This window comes from Ahaetulla prasina, chromosome 2, assembly GCF_028640845.1.
Source record: "Ahaetulla prasina isolate Xishuangbanna chromosome 2, ASM2864084v1, whole genome shotgun sequence".
NCBI classification, from domain to species: Eukaryota; Metazoa; Chordata; class Lepidosauria; order Squamata; family Colubridae; genus Ahaetulla; species Ahaetulla prasina.
Window position 1 is genome coordinate 259,538,575 of NC_080540.1, and position 23,812 is coordinate 259,562,386.

The 23,812-nt window shown below is 38.9% G+C and overlaps 1 protein-coding gene across 1 annotated transcript in view; it reads left to right on the plus strand.

Annotated features, from left to right (window-relative positions):
• Window positions 1–4,459: 4,459 nt before the first annotated feature.
• Window positions 4,460–23,812, plus strand: part of ERAP1 (endoplasmic reticulum aminopeptidase 1) — a 44,239-nt gene continuing 24,886 nt past the window's right edge. Inside the window, exons 1-8 of the mRNA XM_058168011.1 lie at window positions 4,460–4,584; window positions 6,854–7,388; window positions 14,752–14,890; window positions 15,414–15,548; window positions 16,046–16,166; window positions 16,854–17,008; window positions 17,852–17,965; window positions 19,087–19,218. Coding sequence (XP_058023994.1) covers window positions 6,928–7,388; window positions 14,752–14,890; window positions 15,414–15,548; window positions 16,046–16,166; window positions 16,854–17,008; window positions 17,852–17,965; window positions 19,087–19,218 — 1,257 coding nt within the window. The 5' untranslated portion in view covers window positions 4,460–4,584; window positions 6,854–6,927. The remainder of the gene's footprint in view (window positions 4,585–6,853; window positions 7,389–14,751; window positions 14,891–15,413; window positions 15,549–16,045; window positions 16,167–16,853; window positions 17,009–17,851; window positions 17,966–19,086; window positions 19,219–23,812) is intronic.

Here is a 23,812-nt window from a genome sequence, read left to right on the forward strand (position 1 = left end):
TTCTAGTGTAGACTGTTATTTTGCATTTAACATTTATGTTCATTTTATGACTAATTTCTTAAGACATTAATTTTTCTGTCATAATCTTGGTCTACAATTACTTCCTTGAATGTTGAAAATTATATGATATTTACAAGATACTGACATAAGCAGCCAAAATAAAAGCTACTAGACAATCATTTCCTTCCTCGTGTCATTTAACTCACTGTTGATTGCAGATGTTTCAAAAAAAAAATTAGGACGTGCTTATATCTTAAACCACATAAAATATTGACAAACATTTCAGACTTTTCTCTCTTTAGTTAGTTTTCATGCATCATTTCACTATATAAATATACTAGGTATCAGTCACCTTTTCAAATGGTAAGCTTTATGCAATTTTGAAAATTTCATAAACAGGATGAAAATAATTTAAACATAAAATAAAAATGGATAAAATCTCATCAGAACTATTAGATTTTGATTGTTTTTTAAAAAAATTTTAATCAGTAATCTTGTAAATATTATAAAATTCTCAACATTCATAGGAGTAACTGTAGATCAAGGTTACTACAGAAAAGATGTCTTAAGAAATTAATCATAAAATGAACATAATTGTTAAATACAAAATAACAGTCTACACTAGGACAACTTCTTTGTGGTATGCAGTGTTAAGTCACAAAACACTATCTTAGTTAGAATAAAAGGGATGGTACATGCAGCTGCTATGTTGCAAATTCTCAAAATAAGTCCAGAAATGGAGAAATGGGGGAATATCTGGTTCCTAGACCTACTCCAATCTAAACTTTCATAATTTAACTGCAGTGTTTCTTCAGTTATATATTTAAGAGATGTATGGTGATGTCTCAGAGTATCTTACCAAAATGGAGAATTACTTAAGAATATAGAAAATGTCATTCCTTTCAATAGCAGTACATAAAAAAGATTATCCATTTGAATCAAAACCACAGATAAATCATGGACACAGGAACAGTATATTTATTCATGCAGACAAGTGTAAAATAATATATTTTTATTAGTTCCATAAGTTAATCACATTTCACTCCCAAGAAGGCATTTCTGAACCTTCCAAATAGCCAGAGGTGAAAGTATTTATATCAGTACTAAAGTCCAATGGTTCTATTGTTTTTAAGTTCAGAGTGTACCAACTCTCTTCATTCCTTGGGAAAAATCATAATTACTTTCAAGCAGTGACAGACAACTCCCAGATGAACAGTTTTTATGAACTTTGAACTGACTTTGCATTCTTACCTGGAAAAGATTAATGTCAGGTAATTGACAAGACCACAGCATAAAACCATTTCAGAATAATAATGTTTAATGATGCCTTAGTGTTTGAATGATCCCTTTTGAAATTCATGAATGTTGTGACCTTCTCACTTCAGGAAATAGTTCTGTGGAAAGGAAACTTTCATCTCTGTACTTCACTGTACATATCGTAAATGAAAACCAGCCATACAGAGAACAGGACAATATTCATAAACTTTCTATTGAACTCTGATCTTGACGTCTCAGAGATATATACTTTGTATAAGTGAAGAAAATAAAGGTTTTCTTGAAATGCCAGGAAATGTTTTTTATCCCCTCTAATTGTCATATGACAATTTGTCCTGTTCTAGGAATCCTCATGCAGGAAAATATGGAGTGTGAATATATTTACATGCAAATTGTATTTTATTCATGATAGTAATGCCAAGCCACTGCACATGTCTTAGCTGTAGATGCAATTTCATCACCCTATTCTTCCTTTTAATATGTACTACCAGTGGTGGGATTCAGCCGGTTCGCACCTATTCGGGAGAACTGGTTGTTAACTTAGCAGTTTGGAGAACTGGTTGTTTGAAGAAATCTTATTTTGTTTTTTGTTTTTTCACTTTACAGGGCTAATCCTGTAAGGAAGGCAGGAAGGAAACATTCTGGTGTTGTTTCTAGCTTATCTTTATTGCCCTGCTTACAGAAACTGCCTCTCTGGTTAACCCTTATTACATTGTAACAGCTAAGGCGAAGCACCCGTCGACGTGAGTGATGTTGAGTTGGCCACGCCCACACGGTCACATGACCACCAAGCCACGCCTACCCAGCTGGTCATTAGGGTAGAGAACCAGTTGTTAAATTATCTGAATCCCACCACTGTGTACTACTCTTGATGAAGACTATTGGCAATCTTTTATAATGCACATTTTATGATTAAACACATTTCTTATAATCAAACCTATTGAAATCTGTTGCCAGAGTAAAAGATATTCCTGGAAGAGTAGCCACAGGATTTGCAATAGCAGATGAACTTATAATGAGGGGGAAGAAATGTTCAAATTAACTTCTGTGGCATAATTTTATTTGCACAAAGCAGCTCTTTAATTCTGGGTCGGTAAAGAGAATGTACTGGTGTTTCCCACGCTAATAGTAAATATTAATTTTTGGTAACAACTACATTTTTTGTGAAATATATAATTTGAATTACATGTAGCCATGAGTAGTAGTGTTGTTATGGGTACCAGTTAGTATTTTTTAATTGATGCGTTTGAAAAGCAATAACCCCAAATGTTTAACTTGTGAAATACATTCTTCCAAATCAAATTAAACATTGAATATAAAATCATTGTTATGTTTTCTACTTCTATTTTATTTTATTTAAATTTTCTTTTTAACTTCAGTGCTTGACTAAACCAAAGTAGCAAAACAGCTACCCCTTGTGACAGTAAGCATGAAGTTACTGTACAATTGTTTTTTTTAAAAAATACTTTTTATAAAGAAAATATTGCAAATAAACACAAAAAATACACTATTTAGGTATTTTAATATCTGCAAAAATAGATAAACATGTGGGGGTTGTACATATATGAGTTTCTAACAGAATGAGTTCAAAATCCAACTATTGATTACAGTTCCTATAATTCTTTGCTGATATTTAGTGATCTTATGGAATAATTGCCCTACCAGAGATAGGAGAGTTTAAAATAAATAAATAAATAAATAAATAAATAAATAAATAAATAAATAAATAAATAAATAAATAAATAAATAAATAAATAAATAAATAAATAAAAGGAGGGAGGGAGGGAGGGAGGGAGGGAGGGAGAAAGAAAGGAAGGAAGGAAGGAAGGAAGGAAGGAAGGAAGGAAGGAAGGAAGGAAGGAAGGAAGGAAGGAAGGAAGGAAGGCGGGCATGTATGCCCACCAGAGTTTTGGGTCAGTGAATGGAAGGAAAGAGATTTAGGCTGGAAGCAACATTTCAACTTGCCACACTACTGCCTTTTCCAAATGGGGAAATTATACCATGTTTTTTTTTAATGTCTTTATTCATTTTCCTCTTAGCCTTGGTCTGGTTCGGCTGGATATCCAGCTTGTTTTATAAGCCAATCATTCCTTTGCTGGCTTTTTCTCCATACCAAGTTCAAATACATCTATTTTCTGCTAGTTTTCCTGCCCACAGAGAGATGGAGTAAAATTCTGTGCTGCTTTACACAATTTTGTTTTTCAACATTCTGGTGGAGTGAACAAATAAAAAGTGTTTAATCTAATGAATGTTGCGCAGGTGATGCTGAACAACTCATTAAGGTGTCTGAAAAGCAGGCCCTGTTTGATGAGTGTTTCTCAACCTTGCCCACTTGAAAATGCAAGGAGATGCTGGTGAGGAATCCCCACATCTTCAAGTGGCCAAGGTAGAGAAACACTAATTTAGTAAATGAAACTGGTGCTCCTAGGGCTCCCTAAGCAGCGAACATAGTAACAAGCAGTAAGAAGATTCAGCGGTAATGTTTTGTTGCCCTTCATTTTAGAGCAGGGGTCTCCAATCTTGGCAGCCTTAAGACTGGCGGACTTCATCTCATCTCCCAAAATTCCCCAACCAGCAATGCTGGGAATGAAGAAACTTCTTCAGCTCTGACAGGATAGCTAAGAATGGAAGGATTTATATTCCTTGCAGACAGCTGGTCATTTGCATCCTTTTACAGCAGGGGTGTCCAAACTCGGCAGCTTTAAGACTTGTGGACTTCAACTTGAAGTCCACAAGTCTTAAAGTCTTCAACTTTAAGACTTGAAGTCCACAAGTCTTAAAGCTGCCGAGTTTGGACACCCCTGTTTTAGAGGGTCGTTGAAGCACTGTGTCCTCAGGGTGACCTGAGTAATACTCCTGGTTCCTGTACTCTCCAATTATTTTTCTCTGGAAATTCATTCCTACTCCTACACCATTCAAAGGGTTTTATTTTATTTATTTATTTTGTCACAACAGTACATATAAGCATAAGCATGAAAGTAACTATATAATATATAAGCATATCTATTTTCATCCTAAATGGGATAGCTATAAGTGTATAGAGATTCTCAATCATCCAGATCATGGTTGTCCCAAAGGTGCTTTTTCAGGGGGCAAGTGGACTTTCTTGTTGTTTTTCTCAAGACGTTTCGCTTCTCATTCAAGAAGCTTCTTCAGAGCTCCTGCTTTAGAGCGCCTCAAGAGCGTCTCAACAGGCTGAGCGGGGCAAGCACCTTCCGCGCCGTTTCGCTTTCACTTTTCGTGTCGAGCCAAGTGCGGGTGGCAAAGGAGCTGCTGCAGCGGCGGCGGCGGCTGTCTTGGTTCGAGCAGGTAAAATAGGCAGTCCCTGTTAAGGGCTAGTTGTAAGGCAAGAGGAACGTAGGCAGGAGAGGGAAATAACCTTCGTGGAAGGGAAAAGGGAAAGGGGAAAGGACGTCAGGTGAGAAGCCGAGGCCTAATTTCCCTCCCTTGAACTATCACGTTTCAATATTGAAAGTGACGACTCCATTACGCATGCTCACTTTTGGAGCCTTTCATAGCACCTCCGCGCTCCCAAATTGCTCTCGAGGCGGAGGTTTTTCCCTCCCTTTCGTTGTGCCGAACTGACCCCCTGAGTCTGAGGGCTTAGATCAGATAGTCCCCAATTTGCCAGGCTTGCCCCGGCCGCTGTGCGTCGTATTTAACCGATAAGATTCCGGTAACAGGAACCGACGAAAAACCGGCAGTGGCTTCTGGTTATTCTAAGCCAGGGTTGTCAAACTTGGCAACTTTAAGACTTGTGGACTTCAACTCCCAGAAATCCTCAAGAGCGCCTCAAGAGGCTGAGCGGGGCAAGCAAAGCTGGCTGAGGAATTCTGGGAGTTGAAGTCCACAAGTGTTAAAGTTGCCAAGTTTGGAGACCCCTATTCTAGACAATTGGAAGGAGAAAGGTAAAAGAGATTGAAAATAATGGTCGGATAAATAAAATGGGATTATAGAAGCAGGAATACTAATTATCTAAATAACCAATTGCCATTAATAGGAGAATTGGAAAAATGTGGACTGTGGAAAAGGCAGGAAAAAGTACCAGATTTAAATTGCAATGTCTATAAAAAGGAATATCTTAATGTTTACAAAGGACAATCAACCTGTTTCTCTGAATGAGGAGGGAAGAGGACTGATTTTTGGTCCTTCTAGACCAGGAGTCTCCAAACTTGGCAACTTTGAGACCTGTGGATTTCAACTCTTAAAGTTGAAGTCCAGAAGTCTTAATATTGCCAAGTTTGGACACCCCTGTTCTATGCCGACTTTTTCTACAGCGCTTTCCCCCCTCCCGGCCCCACGATTGTGTTTTCGCAGCACGGTGAACTACCAGGTAGCTAACCACACTTTAGCGTGCAAGTATTGCATGGTGTGAACTTGAGCGGCGTTAATTCATTCTTCGTGAGAAGTTAGAAAATTGGATCTGTGCATTTATCATGCAAAGCAAACACAGTCCTTTTGGGGAGTCCCTACCATAGATCTCCTTTGGCTCACGGATAAACTTGCAAGATGATATGAAGGAAATGAATTAATGGTTTTACCTACGATAATGTTTAAAGTTCAGTTGGAAATCAGGAAGATGAAATCAGATTATTGACTTAAAAATAGCAATAGGTAGTTTAGGGAATTCACTGGTTCACTGGCAAGAGACATCACATCACCACTGATGTTATTTTGAAGGAAAAGAGGAATTAAACAGATTAAAAAGAAATTGGTACTTTTTGCACTGACAAGGTACAGGATATCTTGACCCAGGACGTTTTGGATCCTTTTTATTACTATCTGCTGTTTTTAAGTGGAGTATAGCCTCTTTCTTCATAAATTGAAACAATGGGAGATGAATGGTCCCAACTGCCAGATGGCTTTGGTTGAACTGCAGCCACCCTATGATCATTCATGGGTTTATATTCACATGGAGAGGCATGCAGTGGGGTATCAATGGGCCCAGTACTCTTTAGAAACTGTAAATCTGTGTAAAATCCTGCCTCTAGCAGGATATTTTGGGCCCCATCTGGTGAGGAGTTCCATTTGACAGGACCTTGAAGATGTCACTTTCTCTATAACCCTTATAGCCTTCCCATTAACCCTTATAACCTTTCAAAGAGTCCTCAAATGGTGGCTTTTTTTAAAAAAAATAAAGCTAGGGTCATCCTGGCAGTAGGGACCACTGCATTGGCTGCACAACATTCTAATTTTAATCCTCTCACCCTCCAGTTTTTATGTATGTTTAATTATTTAATTGTTTTAAATGTTTTTTTATAATTGTTGGTTTCATTGTATGCCAACCAGAATTGCCTTGTGTAAAATCAGTGGCCACATAAATTTGATAAATAAATGACGTCATTTACACGTTAACAAAAGTGAATAAGTATAGTTTGCCTTAAAATTAATTATCCTTATTTTAATATTAAGGTGTCATTCTGGCAATCTATAGTTCACCAAATTATATACTCTTTAAGACAGCCTGCTTGATAAAAAAATATATATAGAATAACACCTTTGAAACTATACCATATAAATGATAATCAACATTTCATAAAATGTATTTATATTGTCTCAATTTATTTTTCTTTATTAGATTTCTAATTCTGGATCCCATAGTAATCTGAGATCATATTGCTGCTTCCTGATCAGATTTTGAAGAAGAGTAAAATGTTCTTATTGCTAAGCATTCTAAGTTTTCTATGTGAGACATCATATTCATTTGCTAGAGATGAAAGCAATCCTTTTCCTTGGGATGATATTAGACTTCCAAAGCATGTTGTTCCAATTCATTATGACCTTCTTATTCATCCAAATCTCACAACTCTAACTTTTACTGGATTGTCCAAAATAGAGATTTTAACAACTGAGCAAACTAGTTCAGTCATCCTTCATAGCAAATATCTTCAGATAATCAAAACTACTATCCACAACACCAAGGACAGCGCTGATACAGCTAAAGGAATGATGGTTTTAGAACATCCACCATTTGAGCAGATAGCACTTATTTCTACTGAACCTCTACAAGTTGGGCAGAGCTACATTATTAGCATAGAGTACTCTGCCAATTTATCCGATAGTTTTCATGGTTTCTATAAAAGCACATATAGAACTCTGGCAGGGGAAATAAGGTAAGCCCTCTATTACTGTATTTATTATTTGAATATATAACTTTTATTTAGAATCATATGGAGTTTTTTCTTATTTTATATTTACAAGTAGTCCTTGACTACGATAATTCGTTCAGCAACCATTTGAAGTTATGATGGTAGTGAATGAATGGTGGTTACAACTCCTTGTCCCAGCACCCCTGCAATCATGTGATGTGATCTGGGTACTTGGCAGTCAGTTCACATTTATGGATTGTAGCATCCCACAGTCATGCAGTCACTATTTACAACCTTCACTGCTGGTTTCTCTAGAAAGTCAATGGGGAAGTCAGCAGAGAAGGTCACAAATCACTGGGGTAAGTCTTCCCCACCTGTGAACTCTCCTTCTGCACTCATTTTGCACTGGCTACTTACACACTCTTGTGTACCCTCCCTGACCCTTGCTGTGCCTCTTGAATGTTTCCCAAATCACACTCTAATCTCCCAGCCCTTGCTCACCCTCCCTGATCCACTCCATGCCTCACACCTTTGTGCATCCTGCCCAGTTCACACTCACCTATCTCAAATCCTGTGTGCTCAGCCCATAACTTGCTTTTTGCATACTGAGACTCATAATGTATCTCTGACACAAGCTCTTGCTGCCTCATGCACCTGAACCTCTCCCCACATTGTACACCTCCACTCACCCATTTGCACTTTCACAAATCTTTCTGAACTCCCTTGCATCTCCTCCCCCAACACATGCTGTGACTTTTGCTTACCCCACACAACCTTCCTGACTCTCCCTTCAGTCCTGCTATTCTCTTGATCCCTGTCACACCTGGTAGCAGCCACTTATATGCCTTCTGGTCTGGGACCTACAATTTGCTAATAGCTTCTTCACTGGCTTTGATTGTGTGAAACTTGCAGAAAATTGCCTCATCTAATGTCCATAGGATTTGGTTAATTAAGACAACTGGGCCTGCAGAGATTGCTAACACTAAGCAATGCAGAAGAACTTTATGATCATATTGCTTTGTGACAGAACGTCTGGTCTCAAATGTTGTAAGTCAACTGCTATATGTTTTTCTGATTTTATTTTTCATAGTGAATGACTGGGAGAACTTTCACTTTTCTGACTACAGAAAATATCACACATTATGGAATAAATATGGCTGAATCGATTAATTTAACACATTTAAAAAAACCAACATTCTTAGAAAAGTATTTGTTCTGTTTGAATGATTGGTGGACAATTTGGGGATGGGTTTTCTATGAAAGAGAACATTCTATTTAAATGTGTACAAATTTTTTGTTCTCATTTATTTATTTGGCTTTTATGCTTAAAGTTTTATTTTACTTGTGAGGAAAGGAGTATCCATAAATGTCAAAGGTAACTGAAATTAGATAACATTCAGTATGTAAATATTGTGCATTTTAGTAATTTTACATATATCACTTAAATTAATATATTTTATGCAGTTTACATAAAATGTGCCTAAATATGTAGACTTTATGTGATATATGTAAATTGCATAAACTCAGATTTCGTCTATTGCACTTAAAATCAACTGAATGGGGATTTGTAAAATCCAGGTTTTGTATCTTTTAGGAATTCTTACAATACTATCATTGGTAAAACGCAGTGGTGGGATTCAGCCAGTTCGCACCACTTCTGGAGAACCGGTTGTTAACTTTCTGAGCGGTTTGGTGAGCTGGTTGTTGGAGGAAATCATTAGGACAGAGAACCAGTTGTTAATTTATTTGAATCCCACCACTGGTAAAACGTGTTTAATATATTACATAGAAGATTATAATTCATTAGGTAAAGGTTCCCCTCGCACACATGTGCTAGTTGGTCCTGACTCTGGGGGGGGGTGTGCTCATCTCAGTTTCAAAGCCAAAGAGCCAGCGCTGTCCGAAGACGTCTCTGTGGTCATGTGGTCGGCATGACTATACACCAAAGGTGCATGGAATGCTGTTACCTTCCCACCAAAGGTGGTCGCTATTTTTCTACTTGCATTTTTTCTGTGCTTTTGAACTGTTAGGTTGGCAGAAGCAGGGACAAGTAACGGGAGTGCACCCCGTTATGCGGCACTAGGGATTCGAACCACTGAACTGCCGACCTTTCAATCGACAAGCTGCGTCTTAGCCACTGAGCCACCACGTCCCTTTTTTATAATTCATTAAAAAGCAGCAAAAATATTTTTAAAAATACAGCAAAATTGAAAGGGAAAAAAATATGCTGATTTGCATGGGGCTCACAAAGGAGCACTAAACCTTGGAATTAGTTAGCACCTTAAAGGCTTTCCCTCTGCCTTTTTAACTTCATTAATTTTATCCTTGTTTTAATTTGCCTCCTAGTGAAATATAATATTTATATCATTTTTCCTTGTACACCACCAGGAACCGTTCCGTGAGTGAGATGGACAGGTGTATATATTTTCTTAAAATCAAGAAAAATGCATAAGGTCATCAAAATTATAGTGTCAGACTCTGACCTGAATCTGGATTGAAATTGATTTTATTGATTTAATCCAACCAGCCTGAAATTCAGCCAGCATATATTCTTAATTTTTTTTGCTCCAGAGAAAAATATTTGTAGATGGGTTGTTACAGTTTGCCAGCTTCAATTAGGATTTTGTAAGAAGAGATGTCACAGTACTTCTTTTATTGTTTTAAACAAAGCCTGTGTAACTTCCTGAACCCATCTAATCTAACTTAATATGAAACCCAGATGGTCAGAGGCTAAGGGTAATGGTGGCTGTGTAATATCTCAACCATCTTCATTATCCTTAAGTTAAAAGAACTAATTCCCCAAATAGGACTAGATACTGTTTTAGATATGTTTTGAAAAATCCTAGGGATTTTTTTCTATCTAGTACGCATGCTCCAGAAGGTTCTGCTAAATATTTTCCAAGGTCTAAATACAATACTTCCTTAATAATAATAATAATAATAATAATAATAATAATAATAATAATAATAATAATAATAATAATTTAATTTGTATACCGCCCTTCTCCCGAAGGACTCAGGGCGGTGCACAGCCAGAATAAAATACAAAAAGAACAGTACATATAATATTAAGAACAACCCCTTAAAAAACTTATTCAATTGGCCAATAATTTAAAATACAATAACACCCTATAAAATTTACAAAAATTTAAAAACCCATAAAAGCAAATTAAAATTTTTAAAATCAAGCCAGTCCAGCTAGACGGAATAAATAGATTTTAAGTTCGCGGCGAAAGGTCCGAAGGTCAGATAATTGACGAAGTCCAGGGGGAAGTTCGTTCCACAGGGTAGGAGACCCCACAGAGAAGGCCCTCCCCCTGGGGGCTGCCAGTTGACATTGCTTGGCTGACGGCACCCTAAGGAGTCCCTCTCTGTGAGAACGCACCGGTCGCTGGGAGATAAAAGATGGCAGTAGACGGTCCCGTAAGTATCCTGGTCCTAAGCCATGGAGCGCTTTGAAGGTCGTCACCAATACCTTGAAGCGCACCCGGAAGACAACAGGCAGCCAGTGCAGTCTGCGCAGGATAGGTGTTATGTGGGAGCTCCGAACCGCTCCCTCTATCACCCACGCAGCTGCATTCTGGACTAACTGGAGTCTCCGGGTGCTCTTCAAGGGGAGCCCCATGTAGAGAGCATTGCAATAGTCCAAGCGAGAGGTCACGAGAGCATGAGTGACCATGCATAGGGCATCCCGGTCCAGGAAGGGGCACAACTGGCGAATCAGGTGAACCTGATAAAAAGCTCTCCTGGAGACGGTCGTCAAATGGTCTTCGAAAGACAACCGCCCATCCAGGAGAACGCCCAAGTTGCGCACCCTTTCCATCGGGGCCAATGACTCGCCCCCAACAGTCAGCCGCGGCTGCAGCTGACTGTACCGGGGTGCCGGCATCCACAGCCACTCCGTCTTGGAGGGATTAAGCTTGAGCCTGTTCCTCCCCATCCAGACCCGTACGGCTTCCAGACACCGGGACAGTACTTCGATAGCTTCATTGGGGTGGCCTGGGGTGGAAAAGTACAGCTGCGTATCATCAGCGTACAGTTGGTATCTCACCCCAAAACCACTGATGATCTCGCCCAGTGGCTTCATATAGATGTTGAACAGGAGAGGGAGAGAATCGATCCCTGCGGCACCCCACACATGAGGCGCCTCGGGGTCGATCTCTGCCCCCCTGTCAACACTGTCTGCATCCGGTCAGAGAGGTAGGAGGAGAACCACCGATAAACGGTGCCTCCCACTCCCAAACCCTCCAGCCGGCGCAGCAAGATACCATGGTCAATGGTATCGAAAGCCGCTGAGAGATCTAATAGGACCAGGGCGGAGGAGTAACCCTTATCCCTGGCCCTCCAGAGATCATCCACCAACGTGACCAAAGCCGTCTCCGTATTGTATCCGGGCCGGAAGCCGGACTGGAACGGTTCTAGATAGACGGTTTCATCCAGGTACTGGGGTAATTGACGTGCCACCGCACTCTCTACAACTTTCGCCGTAAAACGAAGGTTGGAGACTGGACAATAATTTCCTAAAACAGCTGGGTGCAGGGAAGGCTTCTTGAGGAGAGGTCTCACCACCGCCTCTTTCAAGGCAGCGGGAAAGACCCCCTCCCGCAAAGAAGCATTTGTAATCCCCCGGAGCCAGCCTCGTGTTACCTCCTGCGTGGCCAGCACCAACCAGGAGGGGCACGGGTCCAGTAAACATGTGGTGGCATTCAACCTTCCCAGCAACCTGTCCATGTCCTCGGGAGTCACAGGGTCAAAACTATCCCAAACGGTCTCAACAAGACGGGTCTCGAAACTCTCGCCTGGATCTACCCAATTTTGATCCAATCCATCCCGAAGCTGAACGATTTTATCGTATAGATAACTGTTAAACTCCTCGGCACGCCCTTGTAATGGGTCCTCCCGCCCCTCCTGTTGAAGGAGAGAGCGGGTAACCCGAAACAGGGCAGCCGGGCGGTTATCTGCCGATGCAATGAGGGAGGAAACGTAAGAACGCTTCGCTTCCTTCAGTGCCACTAGGTAGGTCCTGCTATAGGATCTAACTAGTGTCCGGTCAGCCTCAGAACGGCTGGATCGCCAGACCTCTCTAGGCATCTTCTCCGGCGTTTCATCTCCTTCAGCTCCTCGGAGAACCAAGGAGCTGGTTGAGACCTGCGCCAGGTCAGAGGCCGCAAAGGTACGACACGGTCCAAAGCTCCAGCCGCGGCCTGTTCCCAGGCCGCGACTAGTTCTTCAGTCGTGCCGCGGGCCAGGTTCTCGGGAAACGGCCCAAGCTCCGTCAGGAACCTCTCTGGGTCCATCAGGCGCCTGGGACGGAACCAACGCATTGGTTCCGTCTCCCTGCAGTGGTGAGTAGCGGTCCGAAAGTCCAGACGAAGAAGAGAATGATCTGACCATGACAAAGGCTCAATAACTAAATCATTTAAAATCAGATCATTCGCCCACTGGCCAGAGACAAAAATCAGATCTAGAGTGCCTCCCCCGATGTGGATAGGGCCATCCACTAATTGAGTCAGGTCCACGGCCGTCATGGAAGCTATGAACTCCCGAGCCGTCGAGGATGCCACGCCAGTTGATGGCAAGTTGATATCCCCCATGACCAACAGTCTAGGGGTTTCAACTGCCAACCCGGCCAACAACAACAAATGAGGACCCAGATTGTTGGGGGGGGCAATAAGTTGACTTTGTATATAAATATACAAATAGGATGAGACTATTGCCTTACACAATGTAAGCCGCCCTGAGTCTTCGGAAAAGGGCGGGATATAAATTCAAATTAAAAAAAAAAAAACTCCAACAGCTCGGGCAGGGCTGTTGTCACGCAGCAAGGAGCCAGGTACGTGATCAACAAGCCCACCTGAGTCCTACGACCCCACTTCACATAGAGGGATTCACAACCAGCTATCTGAGGCACAGTGGTCTCCCTCGGTTCCAGGCTTTCATTAATAATAACCACCACCCCGCCACCCCTACCTTGGGCCCTCGGCTGATGGAATGCTTGGAAACCTGGTGGGCACATCTCCACTAGGGGAACCCCCCCTTCCGTGCCCAACCAGGTCTCCGTAATGCCCATAACGTCCGTGGTCCCCTCCTGAATTAGATCTGAGATCAGGGGGGCTTTGTTAACCACAGACCTTGCATTGCATAACATCAGCCGGAGGCCCAAGTCCCGAGTACTCTGGCCACCTGGGGAATGGGAAGAAGCAGGGGGGCCGGAGCACGCGATCGCTCTTAAATAGCGAGGGCGTACTCCCAAAACCTGATGTGCCCCCCCCCTTCCGCCATATCTGCCTCTCCCACTTACCGTGTCAATAGCACAATCCTGATAAGTTGGAACGAAACCCTCCCCCACCTCCCTCAGACCTAACTTAATGCCGCGAACACACATTGGACTTGGCTCCCTCCCTGACGGGTTTCCCTCCCCACCCATTCTTCCCCTTCCACCCCCCAACCCAAACCCTTCAATTTCCACCCTCCCCGTAAAATTCCCATTAAAACTCCCCTTAAAAAATCGGTTAAAAATAAATATAAATAAATATAATAAGGCAAACTTATTCTGGTAGAGAGTTCATTCTTCATCCTTCATCTTAATGCTAATTTATAAAGGGGTATATGCCGTATTCTAGAATTGGTTATTTATTTTTATTCATTTCTTTTCCCTCCTAAAATGAATCTTTGGGATATCTTTCACCATGGAATCCATTAAAAAAACAAATCCATTATTAAACAGGCAACCTGAGAGAACCTTTCAAGTTGTAAATTCTAGAAAAGCAATTGTGATACAGACTAATCTTCTGTACAGGTAGTCCTTGACTGAAAAACAGTTCATTTAGTGATAGTTCAAAGTTACAACGGCACTGAGAAAAGTGAGTTATGAACATTTTTCACACTTATGACTGTTGCAGCATCCCCATGGTCATGTGATCAAAATTCAGATGCTTGGCAACTGGTTCATACTTATAACCATTGCTGTATCTCAAAGTCATGAGATCATTTTGCAACCTTCCGACAAGCAAAGTCAATGGGGAAGCCGGGTTCACTTAACTTAACAACTGCAGTCATTCACTTAACCATTGGGACAACAAAGGTCATACAATGGGGCAAAATTCACTTAACAAATATCTCACTTAGAAATTTTGGGCTGAATTGTGGTTGTAGGTCAAAGACTACCTGTACACATATCTCAGAATACAGCCCAATAAGCAGAAGTACCTATTTCCAAAAACCGTCATTTTAATGTCATTTTAATGATTATGTTTCTTCTTTTTCCTGATGTATAAATATAAGGTAAATTATATTGTTGAAGTGAAATGTGCACTAGTAAACATTTTACCATGTATTCTATCTGTATGGTCAGTTTTAAATGTACTTGTTTTTGTCTTAATTCCAGGGTGCTTGCATCAACCCAGTTTGAACCAACAGCTGCACGAATGGCTTTTCCGTGCTTTGATGAACCTGCACTAAAAGCAACATTTTCTATTAAGATCAGAAGAAGCCCAAAGCACCTAGCACTATCTAATATGCCTTTGGTATATGCATACTTTGAATATTTTAGAAGGCAGATAAAAGAAAAATATTTTTTAAGAGAAGACTGAAAGTTCTACGTATATTTTATGCACAGAATGTTCCCATCAAATCAAAATAGAAAATTCATTATTAATATATTGAAACTTGAAATCAAATTACTTATAGCCTCAAAAATGGCATCCTTTCTATTTTGAGCTGCAACACTTTAATTTTTTTCTTGAAAGATGTCCAGTTAAACTTAACGATGTTTTCTTCTGGATAGATTTGGATTAAACTACTCTGTAGAACACACTAATGCGTAACTATTAATAAGTTGCATAGACATACATGTATAACTTATATTTTAGTGGCCCTTCAAAAGGGCAAGTATAGTCTTTGCTCCAAAAGAATGTTTTGTAACATTAGCATAATGTTTTTATAATCTTTGCAGAGAGAGAGTTTGAACAGTATTACGAAAGTCTTAATTCCGAACAATCTTGGAGTTTTCAACTAGAAGCAAAAAGTAATTGTGTTTTTAAATTTTAGGTGAAATCAATAAACATTAATGAATGGCTTATTGAGGACCAGTTTGACATCAGTGTAAAGATGAGCACTTACTTAGTAGCCTTCATTATTTCAGACTTTGAATCAGTTACCAGGAAGACATTACGTGGAATTAAGGTAATCATTTAGCATCAGCTGTTTTTATCTGTATAAACATATAGATTCAAGCACAAGCTAGCAATTATAAAATGATTTCTGAAAATGAGTACAGTCTGATTTTAACTAATTTTTCAGAAATTCCAAAGTGTATTGATGGAATATAATAATCAAATGCTTAGACTTGCACTGTTGCTTTCAAGCTGTTGAACAAAGGGTTACATAGATTTTTTTTTTTTAAAAATTCATATCTATTTATAAAGCAGCACAGTATGCTTCATATTCAGAACTGTTCTCAGTTGTTACACCAGGCTTATGGTAACAGGAATAACTGAACAAAGCTTCATGAAACCTAGAAGCTTTGGCTTGTTCCCATCTTAAACAGAACTGGAAGCAAATCCAACTATCTCTTTTGATCTGTCAGTGCAATTCTGGGTGCTGATTTTAGTAACTTGGGACTATGTTCTTGATGCAACTTAACAGTATGTTCAAAATCCATTCTTGCTTGTTTCTTTTAGGTTTCAGTATATGCTGTGCCACACAAAATCAAACAAGCAGAGTATGCTTTGGATGCAGCAGTGAAACTTTTAGACTTCTTTGAGGGATATTTTGGCATTGCATATCCTTTGCCAAAACAAGGTATATATTTTTCTGAGATACTGTTAAACATCTGAAAAGTATATTAAGCAGCCAAATTAATTCTCTAAAGTCATTTTTAAAAAATTTTAAAAATACTTTAGAGTTAGATTTTTTAAAAAGATGTGTTTTATGTATATATAAAACAAATTCTTATTCAATTCAAAGTCCCTTCCAATTTGTGTTAAGTTTTCTACTAGGAAATTAGACTTTTTATTGCTGATAATGTTACTAAGATATGAAACAACTCAATGCAAAATGGAATTTCAGGTTGCAGTCCTATACATTTTGAAGTATTATTGAGTTTAATATGATGAAGTTCTGTCAGAAAAACCACCCACATAAAGAGTTCTAGATTTTTTCTTACGCATAAACAGTCTTGTGGGAACATTTCATATGCAGTCCCAACTTTTATCTAGATATTGCTATCATCTTTTTTCACTGCTATTTTTAATTGTATGTTCTTTTTCAGTCTACATTGCATAGAGTAATGAAATTGTTTTTTTAAAAAAAAATTCTGAAGTATGTTTTTTAAAGGGCCAAAAAGATTTATGATTACTTTTGAAAAATTTCCATATCACTAAATATTTGAATTTATATTAGTATCTGTGTGTGCATGTGCATGTCCTTTTTTTCTCAGGTGTACTATATGGTGTAAACAGATTTTAAGAAAATAACATTTCATTACAGATCTAGCAGCTATTCCAGATTTTCAGTCTGGTGCAATGGAGAATTGGGGATTGACCACGTACAGGGAATCTGCTTTGTTATATGATTCTGAAAAATCCTCAGCATCAACGAAACTTGGAGTTACTATGACAGTAGCCCATGAACTTGCTCATCAGGTAATTTATAGTTTGCTTTTCATGTATGAAATTGAAGGTTATATTTTAATTATCTGGCAACAACTCCTTCTGAAATCAGAGAAGTAACATCAGTTGACTGTTAAATTGTGACATTTATATAAATGACTCAAGCTAGCATATATGATTTTTTTTCTCATAAAGCTAACAGAATCTACAGCATGTTTTGTGTATATAGTTTAGAAAGGACATCTTCTAGTCCCTAGTTTCTTCACTGAAGCTTTCCAGAGAGTGTGGGTACATACTTTGCATTCACCAGTGAATGTACTGCATATAGTTTTAGTGATACCACATAAGCTTTGTGGTACGCCATCCAAAGTCATTTGTTTTGTGACACAAGTGTTGATATAAATTTGACAAATAACCTTTTAGGGATTTCAACAGAAGGAAAAATATACACCTGCTTATATTCCAGTTATTTTTGACCGGAGTTGAACTGTCCATTCTATAGAAATTCAGTAAGAGTGTAGGTTCTTCTAAGTACATTCCTGAAGAAATTCTGTTTGTCTTAAAAACTACTACCCAGTCAATGCAAAATAATCAGTCTAAAAGCTCATAGTGCTAGATTAGCTACTGATGTTTATATTGGAGTTGTGCATGTCCAGTTTTCATAAACCACAAATATTACGTGGTCTTCTCATGAAAGGCACTAGCTGTTGCCACACAAAACAATTCTTTTCTGTTCATAAACAAGATATGATTGAGTAGGTACAGAACAGTATCAAGCTATACCTTTACTTTGTTTTCTACTTATAAAATGGGCACTTTCAATTTGATTAGCATCTTATGAATTATGTCAATCTTGCTACGTATTCTTTTTTATAGTGGTTTGGAAATTTGGTTACTATGGAATGGTGGAATGATCTTTGGCTTAATGAAGGTTTTGCAAAGTTTATGGAATTTGTGTCAGTAAGCAAGACCCATCCAGAACTGAAAGTTGTAAGTATTCTCCTATTTTAATAATGTCAAGAAAATCCCAACACTGAAAATAGATACCTTCCCACCTTTATAGATTTGCACTAGGCAGACTCAGCAAAGTTTTTAGACTGTAGACATGATAATGTAGCACTGCATGAAAATTTATAATTAATGAAAATAATTATACAGTGAATTATGTGAGTGGCATGGTGGCTAGAGGTGTAGCTCTTGCTTCCCAATTTGGAGGCTATGAGTTCAATCCTTGGTAGCGGAAGATATTTCACTCTCTGGGCATAATGAATAGTAATCTGCTGTGAACACTGCGTAGGTGTCAAGAAGGGCATCCAGCCAGTAAATGCTCTAATCTGTCACCTTTACTCCACCCTGACTCCACCCCAATGAAATGATTACAGGGTTATTAAAAGGGAAAAAAATTCATATTGAATTGTACCCATAATACACTAATATTTTCTAAGTCACTTAGGACTTAAGAGAGTTATTTCCTACTATTTCCTGTTCTCCCTTTTTTCTTTTGGGAGGTGGAATATTTGAATGGAGTCTGCCAACATTCCTTTGTTCTCAGCCCACAAAGAAAACAAATTATCTTCTTTCTACTGAGACCGATATTTTCAGACAAATAATACGAAACACCTTAAAGACTAATTTATTATGGCATAAGATTTTTTGGACTAGAATTTGCTTTATCAATTGGATGAAATATTACCCTATCAATGTTTAATTCAGTGCTGGAATTGAATTAATAATGAGATTTTGTCCCAGTAATATTAAAGACAATCATGTTATCAGCAAAAGTATTTTGTAAATAGATATAGTAATTAATTTACATTAATTTAATTTTTAGTGAAATTACCACAATTTGGATTTGGAGGTCAGATGGTGGGGGATTAAAGTTTAATTTTGCTTTGACCACCTTGTGATCATGATAGGAGTACATACGCTAATTCTCCACTCTTACCAAAAGTAATGGTACTCAAAATATGTATAAAGCAGTTTGAAGTCATAAATGAAGTAATAAAATATTAATTCTGTATAAATAATTAAATGTAAGTTTATCTCAATGTCTCATTTTAAAATGAGCTCAAAATCTCAGACAACTATTCTGGGCTTTTTCTTTTGTTTAGGAAGATCATTTTTTAAACAAGTATTTTAATGCCATGGAAGTAGATGCTTTAAATTCTTCACATCCTATATCGACTCCTGTTGAAAATCCAGCTCAGATTCTGGAAATGTTTGATGATGTTTCATATGATAAGGTAAAATAAGAAATTTTGGCCAAGTTTAATAATTCTGGGTACTATGTTTATATCCGAAAGTGACTTTCGTTTTCATTGTTAAGATGGTCAGACTATATGATATTCTATTTTTAATGATTTATTATTAAAGTTATAAAAACACAAACATTAATGCAAACTAATAAAGTGCAGAAGCAGGAAAGGGAAAAAAAGAAAAAAGAAAAGAAAAAGTGCTAAAAGAATTGAAAGGAAAAAAAGTAGAAAAAAGAAGGTTCAGTTTTCTTGTGCAGCAAATATTGAAAGACAAAAAGGACAAGTATAAAAAGTGGAAAGAGGGGCAAATAACTAAGGCAGAATATCAGCAAATAGCCCGAGCCTGTAAAGATGAAGTGAGGAAAGCTAAGGCTCACAAGGAACAAAAGCTAGCGACAAAAGTAAAAAATAACAAAAAAAGCTTCTTCCAACATGTTAAAAACAAGAAAAAAGTCAAGCAAACAATTGGCCCATTGCTGGGAGAAAGTGGCAAGAAGGTGACAGAAAAGATCTGATGTAGTTCCCATCTTCAAAAAAGGAAAAAAAACAGATCCAGGAAACTACAGACCTACCAGCTTGACCTCAATACCAGGGAAGATTCTGGAAAAGATAATCAAGCAACGAATCATTGAACACCTAGAAACAAACAAAGTAATCACCAAAAGCCAACATGGGTTTGCCAAAAACAGATCATGCCAGACTAATGTCATTGCATTCTTTGACAAAGTGACAAAAATTAGTGGACCAGAGGAATGCTGTTGATATAATTTACTTGGACTTCAGCAAAGCATTTGATAAAGTAGACCATAACCTACTACTAGATAAAGTAGAAAAATGTGGATTAGACAGCACCACCACCAGATGGATTCGTAACTGGCTGACCAACTGCACTCAACGTGTAGTCCTCAATGGAACTACATCCACATGGAGGGAAGTATGCAGTGGAGTATCCCAAGGCTCTGTTTTAGGCCCAGTACTCTTCAACATCTTCATCAATGACTTGGACAAGGGGATAGGTGGGGAACTCATCAAATTTGCAGATGACACCAAGCTGGCAGGAATAGCCAACACTCCAGAAGATAGGCTCAAGATACAGAAGGATCTTAACATAACATAACATAACATCAGAGTTGGAAGGGACCTTGGAGGCCTTCTAGTCCAACCCCCTGCCCAGGCAGGAAACCCTACACCATCTCAGTCAGATGGTTATCCAACATTTTCTTAAAAATTTCCAGTGTTGGAGCATTCACAACTTCTGAAGGCAAGTCGTTCCACTTATTAATTGTTCTAACTGTCAGGAAATTTCTCCTTAGTTCTAAGTTGCTTCTTTCTTTGACCAGTTTCCACCCATTGCTTCTTGTTCTACCCTCAGGTGCTTTGGTGAATAGCCTGACTCCCTCTTCTTTGTGGCAGCCCCTAAGATATTGGAACACAGCTATCATGTCTCCCCTAGTCCTTCTTTTTGTTAAACTAGACATACCCAGTTCCTGCAACCGTTCTTCATATGTTTTATCCTCCAGTCCCCTAATCATCTTTGTTGCTCTTCTCTGCACTCTTTCTAGAGTCTCAACATCTTTTTTACATCGTGGCGACCAAAACTGGATGCAATATTCCAAGTGTGGCCTTACCAAGGCATTATAAAGTGGTACTAACACTTCACGTGATCTTGATTCTATCCCTCTGTTTATGCAGCCCAGAACTGTGTTGGCTTTTTTAACAGCTGCTGCACACTGCTGGCTCATATCTAAATGGTTATCCACTAGGACTCCAAGATCCCTCTCACAGGTACTACTATTGAGCAAGGTACCACATATACGGTACTGGTGCATTTTGGTTTTTTGGCCTAAATGTAGAACCTTACTTTTTTCACTGTTGAATTTCATTTTGTTAGATAGCGCCCAATGTTCAAGTCTGTCAAGATCTTTCTGTAACTTGAGCCTATCTTCTGGAGTGTTGGCTATTCCTGCCAGCTTGGTGTCATCTGCAAATTTGATGAGTTCCCCATCTATCCCCTCGTCCAAGTCATTGATGAAGATGTTGAAGAGTACTGGGCCTAAAACAGAGCCTTGGGGTACTCCACTGCATACTTCCCTCCATGTGGATGTAGTTCCGTTGAGGACTACACGTTGAGTGCGGTTGGTCAGCCAGTTATGAATCCATCTGGTGGTGGTGCTGTCTAACCCACATTTTCTACTTTATCTAGTAGTAGGTTATGGTCTACTTTATCAAATGCTTTACTGAAGTCCAAGTAAATTATATCAACAGCATTCCTCTGGTCTACTAATTTTGTCATTTTGTCAAAGAATGCGATAAGATTAGTCTGGCATGATCTGTTTTGACAAACCCATGTTGGCTTTTGGTTATTACTTTGTTTGCTTCTAGGTGTTCGGTGATTCGTTGCTTGATTATCTTTTCCAGAATCTTCCCGGTATTGAGGTCAGACTGATAGGTCTGTAGTTTCCTGGATCTGTTTTTCCTTTTTGAAGATGGGAACTACATCAGCTCTTTTCCAGTCCTCTGGCAGCTCCCTGTGCTCCAGGATCTTTGAAAGATATAGTTCAGTGGTTCTGAGATCACGTCTGCCAGTTCCTTCAGAACCTTGGGGTGTAATCCATCCGGTCCTGGTGATTTGAACTCGTCTAGGGTAGACAGGTGTTCACTTACCATTTTCTTCCCTATTTTAACTTGTGTTTCTAATCTGTTTTTGTAGTGCTGTTTTGATAGGTTGGATTGTTTTTCCTTTTGTGTAAAGACAGATGCAAAATATGAGTTAAGTAGATCTGCTTTCTCCCTGTTGCTTGTCATCTTCTTGCCACTTTCTCCCAGCAATGGGCCAATTGTTTCCTTGACTTTTTCTTGTTTTTAACATGTTGGAAGAAGCTTTTTGTTATTTTTACATTTGTCGCGTGCCTTTGTTCATTGTGAGCCTTGGCTTTCCTCACTTCATCTTTACAGGCTCGGGCTATTTGCTGGTATTCTGCCTTAGTTTTTTGCCCCTCTTTCCACTTTTTTTATTTGTCCTTTTTGTCTTTCAATCTGTCAGATAGTTCTTTATGGATCCATGCTGGTTTCTTTTGAGATCTACTATTTTCTTCTTCATTGGTATTGTGTTAGACTGTGCTTTTATAATCTCACTCTTCAAACTTTCCCAAGCTTCTTGAGTAGTTTTCCCCCTGAGGATTCTCATCCATTGAATCCTTCTGAAGATCTCACTAAGCTTATAGAAATTAGCTGTGAAAAAGGCCAAGTGACTAGTTTGACTTTGTTCTACTACTTGCATTTGCTTAATGTCGAATTCCAATATTGCGTGGTCACTTGCCCCAAGGTTCCTGTAGCTTCAACACCTTCTATCATTTCATCTCTGTTAGTGAGAATTAAGTCCAATATGGCTGATCCTTGTCGCCTTCTCTATTTTTGGGAAACAAAGTTGTCTGCTAGGTTTGTTAGGAACCTGTTGGATCTTCCACTTGGTGCAGAGTTTGTTTCCCAGTTGATGTCAGGGTAGTTAAAATCCCCATTACTACTGTGATGTGCTTCCTACATACCTTAGTTAGCTGACTAGCAAAAGTTCATCTACTTCCTCTGTTTGGTTGGGTGGCCTATAGTATAGACCTATGGCAATATCGTTTTCACCCTTTTATATTGACCCAAATACATTCAAGATGATTTTCATCATTGTTGTGCTCTATTTCTGTAGAGATGTAGTTATTTCTTATATAGTGCAACTCCACCTCCTCTTTTATTTGGTCTATTTCTTTTAAATAATTTATATCCCTCTAGCTGTATGTTCCATTTGTCAGTTTCATCCCACCAAGTTTCCGTAATGGCAACAATATCATATCTACCCTCATTTACTTGGATTTCTAATTCACCCTGTTTATTCCTCATACTCTGTGCATTGGTGTATAGACATTTGAGTCCATTTGGATTGATCTTGTGTTTACTGTCTACATAACCTGTGTTGACTGCCCCTACTTTCTTGCCACCTGTTGGTTTAGTGCACATGGTATGGCACTCACTGTTAAATGCTTGGTTTTGCTTGATAGCATGGTTGATAGTCTTACCCATACAGACATCTATGTTACATGCACTGATAACCCTTTTAGTTTTCGATTGCTGGGGACAGAAATTTTCTATATCAGTTAATTCTCTGTCCCCACTGTTCAGTTTAAATGTTTATCCAGAAAATCTGTGAATGTATTGCTAAGTAACTCAGTCCCTTTCTTTGATGGATGCAATCCATCTCTTTTATACAATTTTCATTGGACCAGTTGCAGACATCATGACTAATAAAACCAAAGCCTTCCCTTTTACACCACTCCTTTAGCCACACATTAAACTCCACTACACGCTGGCCTTTACCTTTTTGTTCCTTATGTACTGGTAAAACCTCTGAAAAGTTAAGCCTACAACCTATGCTATTAAGTTCATACCCTAAGCTCTGGAAATCATTCTGCACAGAAAGCACATCCTTTTGGGACAGATCATTTGTGCCAAGATGTATAATAGCATCAACATCAGAATCCTTACTGGCATTCTTGACTATCTTAAGAATACGCCTCTTGTCTCTGCTGGCAGTAGC